This window comes from Aphanomyces astaci (genome assembly GCF_000520075.1).
Source record: "Aphanomyces astaci strain APO3 unplaced genomic scaffold supercont1.15, whole genome shotgun sequence".
In the NCBI taxonomy this organism is placed as follows: domain Eukaryota; phylum Oomycota; class Saprolegniomycetes; order Saprolegniales; family Verrucalvaceae; genus Aphanomyces; species Aphanomyces astaci.
In genome coordinates, this window is record NW_009798278.1 from 573,881 (window position 1) to 586,260 (window position 12,380).

Here is a 12,380-nt window from a genome sequence, read left to right on the forward strand (position 1 = left end):
TGCGATATCACCCGCACGAGTGGAAGCATGTGCAATGTCGATCGTATCTGCAGAAAGCCACCGACAAGTACGCGGCGTACCTGGACATTCAGCAGCACTTTACACCTGTGTTTCACCACTACTTTTTGGAAAAGTACCCCGACCCCGCCACGTGGTTGGTCCAGTCGACAATATATATATATATATATATCATGCATCCAATGGGGTAGGTATTCGCGCCGTGCCGCGTACACGCGAAGTGTAGCCGTGACCTCGATCGTCGGACATGTCCTAGGTATAGGGGACCGGCACTCGCAAAACATTTTGATCGACGAAGCGACCGGCGAGCTCGTGCACATTGACTTTGGTGTGGTATTTGACCAAGGTTCGTACATATATTGCAGATTTTTCTTGAATCCACGATATTTATATAAACATACGTAGGCATGACACTGATTACGCCTGAGACGGTGCCGTTTCGGCTCACGCGGGACGTGGTGGACGGGATGGGGTGCAACGGCGTCGATGGGGTGTTTACGCGATGCTGTGAGGAAACGCTCAAGGTGCTGCGGAAGAAGGGCAACGCGCTGGCCACGATCGTCGAAGTGTTCATCCACGATCCATTGTACAATTGGACCCTGTCCCCTGGACGAGCACTACAAGTGCAGAAGGACAAGGCCGACAACGACGTGCAAATGCTAGTCGATGCCGCCGACGACGACGACGACGAGAACGTGGCCGACCTAGCGGCCCGCGTCCTGCTCCGTGTCAAGCAAAAGCTCCAAGGGTACGAGGACCCGACCGGCGAAGCCATGAGCGTGGAAGGCCAAGTGAAGCATCTCATTCAGGTCGCAAGAGATCCCCACAACCTGTGCAAGATCTACCCTGGCTGGGGCCCGTGGCTGTAGAACAGCTAGCTAAAACACTGCTTTAGTACACCGATTTAGGGTGTACTTTATTCACTGTCAAATCGTTCTGTTTTTGAAGTCGATTTATCCGGATAGTCCGGTTTCCTTCACATCTTGGCACCGACGATCGACGTCGAACGCGCGCGGTGATGTCGATTCCTCAATGGACTGCTGCGTGGCGACCAGACATTCGCCGGCTGCTGCATCTCCTGCAGGAACCCATAGACGCTTCATCCTCACAAGCATCCGCTTATGCTGTCGACGAGCTGCAAGTGGACTTTTATGTGCGCAAGTTGCATGCGCACGTGTACTTGGAGCCAAGCACTGAGCGCATGAAGAACGCGGCCGAAGGTGTGGTACGGACACTGGAGTTCCACCATCGAAACCGCCATGCTGCAAGGATTTCCACTATCTTCTTTGGCGACGGTCCCCAGCCTCGTCCGTCGTTGCGCATCCCAACGCGCGTCGCATGCTTGCTCCTGGAGCTCGCAAACTCGCCATTGTCCATCACGCCGACCGAGTTGGATGAGATTGACCTCGTGCGCATCGCATGCGAGTCGCGTTCGTCCATGGCATTTCACGACGAACAGCGCACTCGGGCGGCCACGCGGGCGTTGGTCCATGAACTGAACGAACTAACAATGGAAGATCCTTGGTTTGCATCTCGGAACGACGACAGGGACGACGACGACACCGCCCTGTGGGCGAGTGACGACGACGATGACAATGTTTCGACGGCGCAATTCGAGGGGCGGCACCCTCCACCGCCACCACGTACTTTCGCAAAAAATGATCCAGACCACGAGCCATCCTCCTCCACCACCGACGACGGTGTCGACAACGATGCCACGAAAGGAGATGCTTCCTCTTCTGTCTTCTCCTTGACACGAGAACCAGAACTACCTTTGGAGAAGGAATCCTATCGGTCGACCAAGCCGTGGCTGCTGTACCAAGGCTACGCCGCCACCCTCGAGCAGCACACGACGCCGCTGCGATTTCTGCTCAAGACAATAGTTCCCGAGCATGTCTTTGTGGACCATGTGCTGCTGGCGCTGCTGGGCTGCACCTCCACGACGTTCCAAGCCACCCCCACGTCCATGGAAGCGCGTCCATTCTGGTCGTCCATGCCGTTCGCCGCCTTCTCGCTGGCGCCGTCGTTGCCGTCCGTGTCCCATCTCACGCCAGCCTGCTTGTACCAAAGTTTAGCCCGTTGGAGTGACGTGGCGACGTCACTGTCGTTTATTCGTGCCGCCGCTGCCCACGTCGGATCGATTCCAGCATCGACGTTGCAGGGGTGGTCGCATGCGCTGCGGGCCTTGGTCCAGGATGCCGATCGCGCCGTGTCGACTCTGATGCAGCTGACCATGGTTGAAACAAGACGACGCCCGACGCTGATCTGTCTGTGGGTGGAATTGCAGCCGCTCGTTGACGACGCCATGTGGCTGCGGCAGGTGGTGCTGCACATGCTTGAACCATGTGAACACATCCAATCACCCACGACACGTCACGTCACGGCGACGGTGCTGTCGTCGTTGAGTGGTCTGCTGGAGCTGTACACTGTTCTCGACGACACCAAGCACTTTGTGATGCTCGCAACGTGGTTTCGCCATGCTATGAAGCCATATCTGGCGCGACTGGACGAGTTCCTGCAAGGCCATCCCGCGGCCGTCGAGCTGGGCTTTGAGTCTGTTAGCATTGCAAAGCGTGGCGCCTTCATCCAAACACTCTTTCAATCGATTCAAGTCCCACCGTCCACTGCCCCGCCGTCGTTCTTGGTCAACATGTCGTCGCTTGTGTTGGAAGCCCATGCGTATACTATCTTGACGCGGCCAGAAACCACCCCAACTGTGCTACCTGCTTCTGCTCATGCATCCGATTATCCCAAGCCACAAACACCCCCGTCGACATTGCCGCCGTGGAGCCAATCCTATGACCATGCACGTAAGTGTGTGCTAGACGAAATGAGAAGCTGGGAATGGATGGATATTTGTCGGACCAATACTATCGTGCGTAGACATTCCAAGGGGATTGCCACGTCACGACATGATTTCTACTACCACGAGTACTCAACCACCTAGTCGTTTGGATTGGCTGCCGCACTCCAATGCAGGTAGGTACAAATATGGACATATATTGTGTTATATCATTATCTAGTTTCGCCAAAAATCCACTTAATTTAGCAAGTGTAGAGCAGGTGTTGTGCTTTCGAGTGACATTTCGTGTTGTGGCGTGGTTTCTCGTTGGAATTTAAATCGATTTGATTGGCTACCTCAGATGAGCTCAACATTATTAGCCAATCAAAACCCATTTCTCAATGAAATTCAACCAATCAGATCGATTGTGGATCGGTTTGGTCGGCGCGATTCGATTGTACCCCCTCCCCAATTTTGTATCAAATCGACAATATATGTTCATAGACACTAGTGCTTCTATCATGCAGATATTGCAGATATATGATATTGATGTTTTGTCTAGACGTGGGGGTGCCACCGGTATCGTTTAACGAGCACTTGAAAACCCATCTGATTGAACCGTTGACAGCTAAAGTACACAAGACATGCCAAATGGCCATTGTTGAACACGGCCAACTCTTTGTAGTGTATGGTCATTGGACACGTTCTGGCCACTCAAGTTAAGCTCGTGTGGCGAGTGGTCGACCATTGGCAAACCCTGCGCCTGTTTGTCCTGCAGTACCAGGTTTGTGTGACAAGGTTTTGAATCCCACATGTCTTCTCAACTTGTGACTTGTGTAGCCGGACACGTCGAGTTGGCTCAGTGACCAGCTGGTCCAACACATCATGGTCCCAACACTGCGTTCTCGGTGGCGCGATAGTTATGCGTTGAACGCGCTGTATCGACAAGCCATTGCCATGGCCTCCATGGTTGTTTGCGTGTTGGTCTTCTGTCTTTTTTACATGTCATTTGGTTGTGTAGAGCGACCCATACCTGCACGACGCCGCCGCGCGCATCACTTTGACTTTGCACAATGACCTTCCAACTACAGCGCCTGGTATCACATCGCTGAACGCCATTGGTTTCCACTATGATGCCCCTGGTCCGTTGAAAATTCTCTTTCGAAGTGATGTCCTCTCCCGCTTGTCCAAAGTCGGCATCTTGTTGCTTCAAGTACACTATATATACCCTTGGATCGATCGTATATTTATTTGATTATATATATATATATATGTGTGCGTAGGTTCAAGGTGTCGAACGAACACTCGTCTCGGTACAAAAAGATATTTATATATTTGTATAATTCACACCAACACATGTAATATCTGTGTGTAGATCAAGCAAACCATCATGCGCAAGCTTCCAAAGTACGTACAACATTATATGGGATATGCTCGTGATCTTGAATGTATCGCTGTCGCAGTGTGCCAGCGATGCATGGTCACTTGGTGGAGGTGGCAGCGATGCTTCATTTTGTCAAGCAAATCCACATGTACTTTCGACAGCAGGTATGTCCATTTCGCCCACGATTCGACTACTTGGTAGTAGTATGTACTAGTAGTAGGTAGTAATGAGGTATCATTGTGTGCTTGACTAGACGGGGTCGGACATGTGGGACAGTGTTGTGGATGCCATGGAGCAAGCGACTTTGGTGTCGGAGGTATGTCCATCCAAAGCCCCCTTCAAATAATCTCAATGGATTCGTAGATGAACGACGCCATGGAACAGTCCATTGCTCACATGCTGGAGCGCTGCTTTCTGGTCGAAAGGGTACATATTGCCCTATGTTAAGCGAGACGTGTTTGATCGTGTGGTTGTAGCATGCATCCGTGCACGAATACTTGATGCAACTGGTGCATCACATCGTGGTTTACATGGCGTGCTTTGAAGATATCTTGTCGGAGCAGCTCTTGCAGGGTACTGTAGTACCTACCAGTCTCATGGTTATGCTTGAAATGAATGGGTAGGAAATGTGGACGAAGCCATTGCCGCCAGTGGGCTGGCTGCCGCCGCGTCCAAGTTCAAGCGCGCACACGGATATGTTATGATTGCGCTGCAGTCCATGGCCACAGCTGGGTCGGCATCGCACTTGCACGAATTAGTGCTGCAATTAAATTACAATCGCATGTTCCCGTAATCTCGACTTTGAACAGCAATTTACACTTATACTTCAAAGTAAAAAGCATGGAGTTTTCCTTCTATATTGGACACTAGTAACCAAAGCTCGTTTGCGCCTTTACCGGTAGCTTCACGGGGACGTTTGTGTGGTCCGTTGGTGAACATCCAAGACATAGATGTATCCATGTTCGCGACATGGTTGATGGGGCGACTGGTCTGTAGACTCTATCCGGAAAATCATAACGTTTTGTAATAATAATATATGTTTGATGTGTGCGCAAATAGACTACGGTAGTACTGGTAGTATTGATAGAATATAAAGCTGTAATATTGTGCTTTCGAGTGGTTTCTCCTTGGAATTTAAATCGACTTGATTGGCTACTTCAGATGAGCTCAAAATTATTAACCAATCAAAACCCATTTCTCAATTAAATTCAACCAATCAGATAGATTGTGGATCGGTTTAGTTGGCGCGATTCGATTGCACCCCCTCCCCATTTTGTATCAAATCGACAATACCAGCTCCTGTATATGAATATACTGCACTGGAATCACACACGTGAGTGTTATGTACCTGGTGTTGTCATGCGTGGACCAGAAGTCGTCGATCGATTTTCCATCAACATCATCCAGTGGTTGCCAAGTGACTGATGTGGTCCAAGGCATGCTGGCACGTGGCTTCGAGCGATGCCACCGTGTTCTTGTTCAGTCGGGATTTCACGCTCGTGGTGCGCATTTCGAAATGTGGGCCATACCTGCGTCAAGTTTATATCATGACACTCGCCCCTGAACTAATCAAAGACAACTCACTTGGGAAAGTAGTCGTGGTCGGGCACGTCCTGTGGCAACGGTTGATCCACTGCAGTGGCCGTGAGGGCGGCAAAACAGCGCGCCGCGTCGGCTTCGTTGTACCCTCCTCCGCCTAAGACCAGCAACGGAAGCTCCATCTCCTTGACCACTTCCAAGCACCAGCACAAGCCCGTGGCCGTTAAGTTAAATGTTCCCAGGGGGTCTCTGCTTCACATGTTCATACATGCGTATGGATGAGCAGACTAAGCCAGCCACGTACGTGGAAAGGGTGTCCACGCCGCACGTCATGACGACATGCGAGGGCTCGAAGGCCTCCGCAACCGCCTGCACCACGAGCTCAAACACTTCGAGAAACTGGTCGTCGGTGATGCCGTCGTCCAACGGCACATTCAGATTCCGGTGTCGACCGGCCCCTCGACCGATAGATGCAGTCGACCCTGTCCCAGGAAAGAACCCGCGGGCTAGCTTGTGGAATGATAACGTGAACACTTGGGACGAGAAGTAGAACGCTTCCTCGACGCCGTCGCCGTGATGGACATCGATGTCGATGACCAGCACTTTAGACGATGGAACGTGCTGCAGCAAGTAGTCCACTGCCAGCACCACATCGTTCACGTAGCAAAAGCCGCTCGCGTGGTCTTTCTTGGCATGATGTCGGCCCCCGCCCCAGTTGATTGAAATGTCCACAGTCTTGGACACGAGCAACTTTGCCGCTGTAAGCGACGCGCCAGCAACGAACGTGCAATATGCAAACAGGCCAGGAAACGTATACGCGTCATCCACGAGGCCATACTCGAGCATGACTGCAGCGGTGGACGACGTTTCGCCTTGTAGTGCCACGACATACCCCGCGGTATGGAAGCGTTCGAGGTCGGACTGCGATGCCACATCAGGCGCGATGACATGCAGATGCGACAGGATGCCTGTATGCTGCAGCAACGAGAACGTCATGCAGTCCCGATTCGGGTGTACCGGAAGCGACGACAGTGCCGCCGCATACTCACTCGAGAACACCAGCGCCACCGTGCGCGCCATCGTTCAAGCTATCCGGATAATCCGGTTTGAAACGCGTCATTCGTATCCGGATATTGCCAAGCAAAACCCTTCGATTAAGTACTCTTCCAAGACTCATGCTTCATAAACAACCAAGTACTAAATGGTGAGCTATTTATTCTAAAGTGGACATGCTAGGTACTTCAATGCATCATCTCTGAACGAGATGATAGATCCCCGGCTTGGAGCAGAAGAGTTAGTAAATGCATACATACTTCAGCACCGTGCCAGCTCCTTGTGCCTTGGCCACCATGAGTACACTTGCACCCTGGCAGCATTGGCTGTAGTAAACGTGTGCATCTTGGCGCGCTCATGCTGCCATGTCCCGACTGTATGGGGTGTTTGCAACGGTGTTGTGCAGAGCTAACCGTTTCATTTTAGAAATCAGTTTCATTTTAGAAATCAAAATTGTTCGGTTGGTGACACACCACGTCGCATACATTTTCAGCGACGACGTTGTGTGTATTGGGAGTATATTCTCCGTTGAAGCTCAAACAAGTCGGTTCATTCGGCAATTGCCTTCCTTGCACACACACCACTCAACAATCACATCACATGCGTCTAGCAACCGTAGCGAGGATGCTGCTTATGCTCGTCCCCGCTGCCATGGTCGCAGGCTTGGACTCGCAGCCGGAACACGATGGGTTCACCACGTACTGTTGGAAAAGCAAAGGCAATCCCCTTGCCAAGGACTTGAACGAGACCATGAAGCTGGTCGAGTCCCATGGCCGCGGTTGTCCGGTCCAATTGCGATTGGAAACCACGGGAACGATGGTCACTAAGGACGGGGAACTTGTCGTGGGGGTGCTCGAGGCCCTGCGCGTCAAGTGGACGGCGGTGGCGTCCGACGTCACATCTTCGGCCAACGCGTTCAATCTCACACGATTCTACACGATTGTGACGCCTATCTCGCAGTATGTACAGATTCCGCACTCGAATCTCCACGCATGCGAGTTTGGGCCACGTCCGTGCACTCCCTTCGATCGCGGTGAAAATCCCACCGACAACACGCCCAATCAAGAAATGAACTTTACGACCGGGAAGGCACAGTTTGAAGAGCCCGACCTACGCTTCTCCAAGCCTGGACAGTACTCGCTTCTGGCGCATGTGGTGTTGCCAGGAGAAGCCCCGTCCATTCGGTACGACTTTGTCGTGTACAAGAAGATCGTAGTGAAGGATGTCGCACCGCCGCCGCCTCCATCGGAATCGGTACCTGTGGCATCTACGAACAACAAAAACACGCTATATGCAGTGCTGGGCTGCGTGGCTACCCTCGTTCTCATCGCGGTTGCCGCCCTAGTGGTCAACCTGCAAAAACGAAAGAACTATGCGAGTTCGAAAGAAGTGGACATTGAGGAAGCGACAACGACGGTGCCAAATCTTACCACGTCGTACCCGTCAACGCATAATAGACCCGACACGATCTACAGCCAAGACCAAACGTTCTCGTTTGCACCGTCGTCAGAGCACTCGAGCTGCTCGGATCGCCGCATGCGGCCACCCATGTCCACCTTTGAAGTGCGCTTGGGTCACCACTACCACCAACCGCCACCTCTCCCTCCTCCTGCTCACCGCGACCAATTCCATTACGACGACATCGAATACAGACAGCCGCCGCCGCAATACGACCCCGACCGCATGTACCCTATACGGTCAACCTACGATCGTTCGACGCCACCTCAATCACAGCATACTAGTAGATACTACTAGTAGATTTCTACTACTACATACTCGGAGTAGATATTAAATCAGACCCCCTTTAAATCGGAGACCCCCTGCAGTATTTATGTAAACATTTTTCGAGCTACTAGTAGTAGGTCCTTGAAGTACTAGCATACGCCTTCATGTATTAATATAGTAACCGTATCGATTGTCACAGGATGTCCAAGATCGCAACGTCAGCCGAATGCGATCGCTTCAACAACTCGTGGGGGTGGCGGCGTTGAGTAGGTGGACGACGGGATGTGCCGCGTTGGAATGGTGTCCATCTGCAGGCTCATTTGACCTTCATTCGGCAGCTCTGCTGCACGGCCTGTCGAAGTATCATCGCGGCGAGTTCGAGGACAGCCAACGGTCCTTGACTCAAGCAGTCGAATCGGGGACTGCGACTGTGATGTCTGCACAAGTCAAGCATTCCTCGGGACGATTGTGGTCTGCGTATGAGTCCTTGCTGAATATGACGTCGTGCGAAGATCACCAGCAGGCTGCGCCACATCAGCACTGCCTCGGTCGATGGTACGTCCTCGCTCAAGTTTACATTGACCTCGGCTTGCGTGGCAAAGCCTGCGACTCCCTTGCATCCATACTCCAATTCAATCGGTGGCACAACGGTGCTAGAGCACTCTCTTCCAGTACGCGACTTGGTGTATGGATTGTTCAAGTTAACGATCACGCCTTGTAGCTGCTGGATGTCCTCGAGTCCACGACGCAATAGCTGATGTCGCTTTCGTGCCGCCCGTAGCGTTCCCGTGGTCGCGACCACTTCACCAAGACGACAATATTCAACAGGTAATTATACGATCGATCACGTCACGCTTGCCAAATGTCCTTCATTAGTTGCTACGTACGACGAATTCCCGCAGCGCCATGATGTTAGGATGCCTCGAAGATCACTTGGTGGCTGCGTCGATGGAACGCGGCTGCGTGCCAGTTTTGCTCAACCTTGGTGCCATGATGCATGTAAGCATTGAAAGCATTCACAATCACCAAACCACGAATATATATGTAGGCGCGAAAGCACTACGCACGGGCGTTCGAGTATTACATGCAAGTGTTATCTCTGGATCCATCACACTCGATCGCACTGTCAAACTGCCATGCCATGTGGCACTCCATGACCAACTCCTACGAGCCTTCAGTCATCTACCTGCACAGCGGCGCTCGGTTGGATCATCGACTGCTTCCAGAGATCCCCACACCGGACGACTTGGACGCCCTGGCGCTGCAAGCTGCGGACGCACACGGGCGCGGCCGTCGCCACATTGCGCTTGCCAAACTGACCATGTTGGTCTTGTTCCAGCCGCACAATCCGTTTGTCCTCAACGACCTCGGTGCGGTGCAATTTCAAGTACGACAACAATGCAAAGTGAACTATCACACGTTCAAAAGACGTTGCACCGACAAATCGCCTCGAATGACTACTCGACGATCTCGTGTAGTTGGGCCTTGTGGGCGACGCCATCCAGTCGTTCCAACGAGCGTTGACATTGCACCCAAGATACACCCAAGCCCTCAATAACATTGCCGTAAGTTTACCTTGTCACAACTTTGAGCGAGGAATCGTCCTCGTTTATGATGTCCATGGCCTTTTGTAGACGTTGGCTCAAGAGCAAGGTCAGAACGACGTTGCGTTGAGTTATTATGGCCGCGCCATGGCAGTGGATTCCACGGATGCGCATGTTCGCTACAACATGGGCAACACACTGATGGCCATGAAGCGTTACGACCACGTCGTTCGCATGTACACTTTGCTGTTTGGTTTGACAGAGGTCTTGCACTGGACGGCCAGTGACATGGCAGAGCTAGAAGACAACGACCGCAGCCTGTCTCGCCAGGTGCTACAGCCCCTCGGCACATTGGTGGCTGCGATGCTCGTAGCCTATCCAGCGCACATGCGATTCAACTGCGTGCAATCCGTCCTCACCAATGAATTCGACGTGCATTTTCGCCTCAATACCAGCTTTGAACAAGTCGTCCGACGCACCCAGCTGGCCTACGACAGGTCCTGGAACGTGTTTGGGTTGGCGCTCCAAGCAACGGTATCTTCATTGACGTACATCTATTGATGACTAGTTGGTGTCGATTGCAATGGAAACGCATGGGTCAAGTAGGCGGCGATGCCCCGCCCCGAACAAGTGTATCAAGCGATTACAACCAGTTGTTCTTCAATGATCAACAAAGACAACGAGCGGCATGCACACCACTTCACAAGGCTAACCCCCCCTCAAGATCCAACGATCCAGCGGACGAGCCAAAACATAACCATCCTCTCGCTGGTATACTTGGCGGTACAGTACTACCGCACGGCAGACGCAAGTCGCCAACTCGAACTGGACACGTGTTTGCGATCCAACTTGGCCAACGACCACATTGCCCAAGTGCATGTGCTAGTGGAAGGCGCCCCCGGAGACTTGACTCCCTTCGTCAACGGTCATGGGGGCTCCAAGCTTCACGTCACGGTCGTGCCTGATCGATTGACCATGCGCGCAGCGTTGGAGTACGCCAACAAGACTCGTCCGCATGCTCAGTGGGTCATCGCAAATGCCGACATCCACTTTGATTCGTCGCTACGTGTGTTGGTCGACGGGCCGCGGCTGCCACGGAATCAAGTACGTACAATAATCATTAATAACTAGTTAGATGATGTATGGTATGGATTACCATGGAGGTTGAGGGATGTATGTACTATGTGACAAGGTTGTGGCACTCACGAGGTGGCAATACAACGAAGTGTTGAACGAGGTGATGTTTCACCCCCGCATCGACTCGCACGACGCGTGGGCAGTGTTCCCCGCCGGTCTGCCGCGGGCCCTGTTGCCGCAGGTGGACTTTTACTTGGGCTACTTGCGCACGGACACGCGATTCGTGGCGGCGCTCTACGCGTGCAATGTGTCGGTGGTGAACTGGGGGTTCCAAGTCCGAGCGATCCACAGGCATGCCGCCACCCATCGAGCGTACACGTCGCAGCACACAGCCTGGGGTGCCGACGCATACCTGTTGCTGTCGTTATTTAGCCACGACAGCATTATTTTGACCGCTCCTTAATAATCAAAACGTCACTACCACAATGCCCACCAGAGTTCTAAAGACGTGACAAGTAAAAAAAGCAGGATCGTGTGGCCACTACAGGTTGATTGCTTGTTGAAGGGAAAGGTGATGGTTTCGAGTTGAATGGAGATTGATTGGCGAACTATTTCCGGAGTTGAAGCAGTGGTTCATACAAACGACCCTGACCACAAATTTGCAGGACTGACTAGACAGGTGAATACCAGCGGACACTGGCCAGGACGAAGCCGCCAACCGTCGACGTCCCCACAGCGTCTGTAAAGCTAGTAGAATGTTGATTGCACTCGTGCATCTTAGACAAGCCGAGTTCCATTCACGACAACGCTCTGTATATATATAACATATTTAACACACTGGAAACTATCTATCCCTTTCGGCTGGCCGCGATGGGACACTTGCCCGTCTTGGGGTCGAGCTTCCCGTTGCCACCTGCAATGCGCAAGCATCTCGTGGCGGGGTAGATGGCCATGATGCTGGACGTGACAGACACCGAGAGGCACACGACAAACACAACGATCAAGATGGCCCCGGCCAACTTGCTCCTGCCGCCCTTCTTCTTCAACTCTTGCATGGGGCCGCGCTGCGGAGGCAGCATGAAGAGCCACACCAACGCGAAGAGGCGGCACCCGTACGAAATGAAGTACGTGTACGTGACGTCCCACCGCACTTCGATCGAGTCCTCGCGCAAGTCGTTCTGGGTCACCCTGAAGTACGAGTTGATGTACCGCGTGAGCATGCCTGAAAAAGGAGACGCCAAGTTGGACACGGTCGTGA

At 52.5% G+C, this 12,380-nt stretch overlaps 5 protein-coding genes across 8 annotated transcripts in view; 3 read left to right on the forward strand and 2 right to left on the reverse strand.

Moving 5' to 3' along the window:
• The window catches only part of H257_07377 (hypothetical protein), a gene marked incomplete at its 5' end in the record, with an annotated part of 12,107 nt that extends 11,160 nt beyond the window's left edge, over positions 1-947 (forward strand). Inside the window, 2 exons of the mRNA XM_009832880.1 lie at positions 210-364; positions 424-947. Of these exons, the coding sequence (XP_009831182.1) occupies positions 210-364; positions 424-887 (619 nt within the window). The 3' untranslated portion in view covers positions 888-947. The remainder of the gene's footprint in view (positions 1-209; positions 365-423) is intronic.
• Positions 948-1,008: 61 nt separating this feature from the next.
• H257_07378 lies at positions 1,009-5,001 on the forward strand. 2 transcript variants are annotated; one of them, XM_009832881.1, is made up of 13 exons: positions 1,009-2,828; positions 2,902-2,997; positions 3,363-3,433; positions 3,486-3,584; positions 3,641-3,769; positions 3,822-4,013; positions 4,084-4,113; positions 4,176-4,207; positions 4,264-4,348; positions 4,438-4,500; positions 4,548-4,610; positions 4,661-4,757; positions 4,808-5,001. In XM_009832881.1, the coding sequence occupies exons 1-13, from the start codon at positions 1,037-1,039 to the stop codon at positions 4,975-4,977; spliced, it is 2,919 nt and encodes a 972-aa protein (XP_009831183.1). In that variant the 5' UTR covers positions 1,009-1,036; the 3' UTR covers positions 4,978-5,001. The 2 variants fall into 2 exon arrangements, with proteins under 2 accessions (XP_009831183.1, XP_009831184.1); XM_009832882.1 differs by having other exon boundaries at positions 4,548-4,757.
• A 148-nt stretch (positions 5,002-5,149) lies between these two features.
• H257_07379 lies at positions 5,150-6,803 on the reverse strand (the record flags this gene model as incomplete). 2 transcript variants are annotated; one of them, XM_009832884.1, is made up of 4 exons in its annotated part: positions 5,150-5,183; positions 5,533-5,713; positions 5,769-5,972; positions 6,028-6,803. In XM_009832884.1, 3 exons carry the CDS (start codon positions 6,801-6,803, stop codon positions 5,584-5,586), a joined length of 1,110 nt encoding a protein of 369 aa, XP_009831186.1. In that variant the 3' UTR covers positions 5,150-5,183; positions 5,533-5,583. The 2 variants fall into 2 exon arrangements, with proteins under 2 accessions (XP_009831186.1, XP_009831185.1); XM_009832883.1 differs by lacking the exon at positions 5,150-5,183 and having other exon boundaries at positions 5,432-5,713.
• A 597-nt stretch (positions 6,804-7,400) lies between these two features.
• Positions 7,401-11,608, forward strand: H257_07380 (the record flags this gene model as incomplete). 2 transcript variants are annotated; one of them, XM_009832885.1, is made up of 9 exons in its annotated part: positions 7,401-8,461; positions 8,772-9,172; positions 9,223-9,329; positions 9,378-9,500; positions 9,550-9,888; positions 9,980-10,066; positions 10,136-10,579; positions 10,652-11,149; positions 11,238-11,608. In XM_009832885.1, 9 exons carry the CDS (start codon positions 7,401-7,403, stop codon positions 11,583-11,585), a joined length of 3,408 nt encoding a protein of 1,135 aa, XP_009831187.1. In that variant the 3' UTR covers positions 11,586-11,608. The 2 variants fall into 2 exon arrangements, with proteins under 2 accessions (XP_009831187.1, XP_009831188.1); XM_009832886.1 differs by having other exon boundaries at positions 10,136-11,149.
• A 362-nt stretch (positions 11,609-11,970) lies between these two features.
• On the reverse strand, positions 11,971-12,342 carry H257_07381 (hypothetical protein; the record flags this gene model as incomplete). The annotated part of the gene is made up of 1 exon (XM_009832887.1): positions 11,971-12,342. One exon carries the CDS (start codon positions 12,340-12,342, stop codon positions 11,971-11,973), a length of 372 nt encoding a protein of 123 aa, XP_009831189.1.
• Positions 12,343-12,380: the final 38 nt, after the last annotated feature.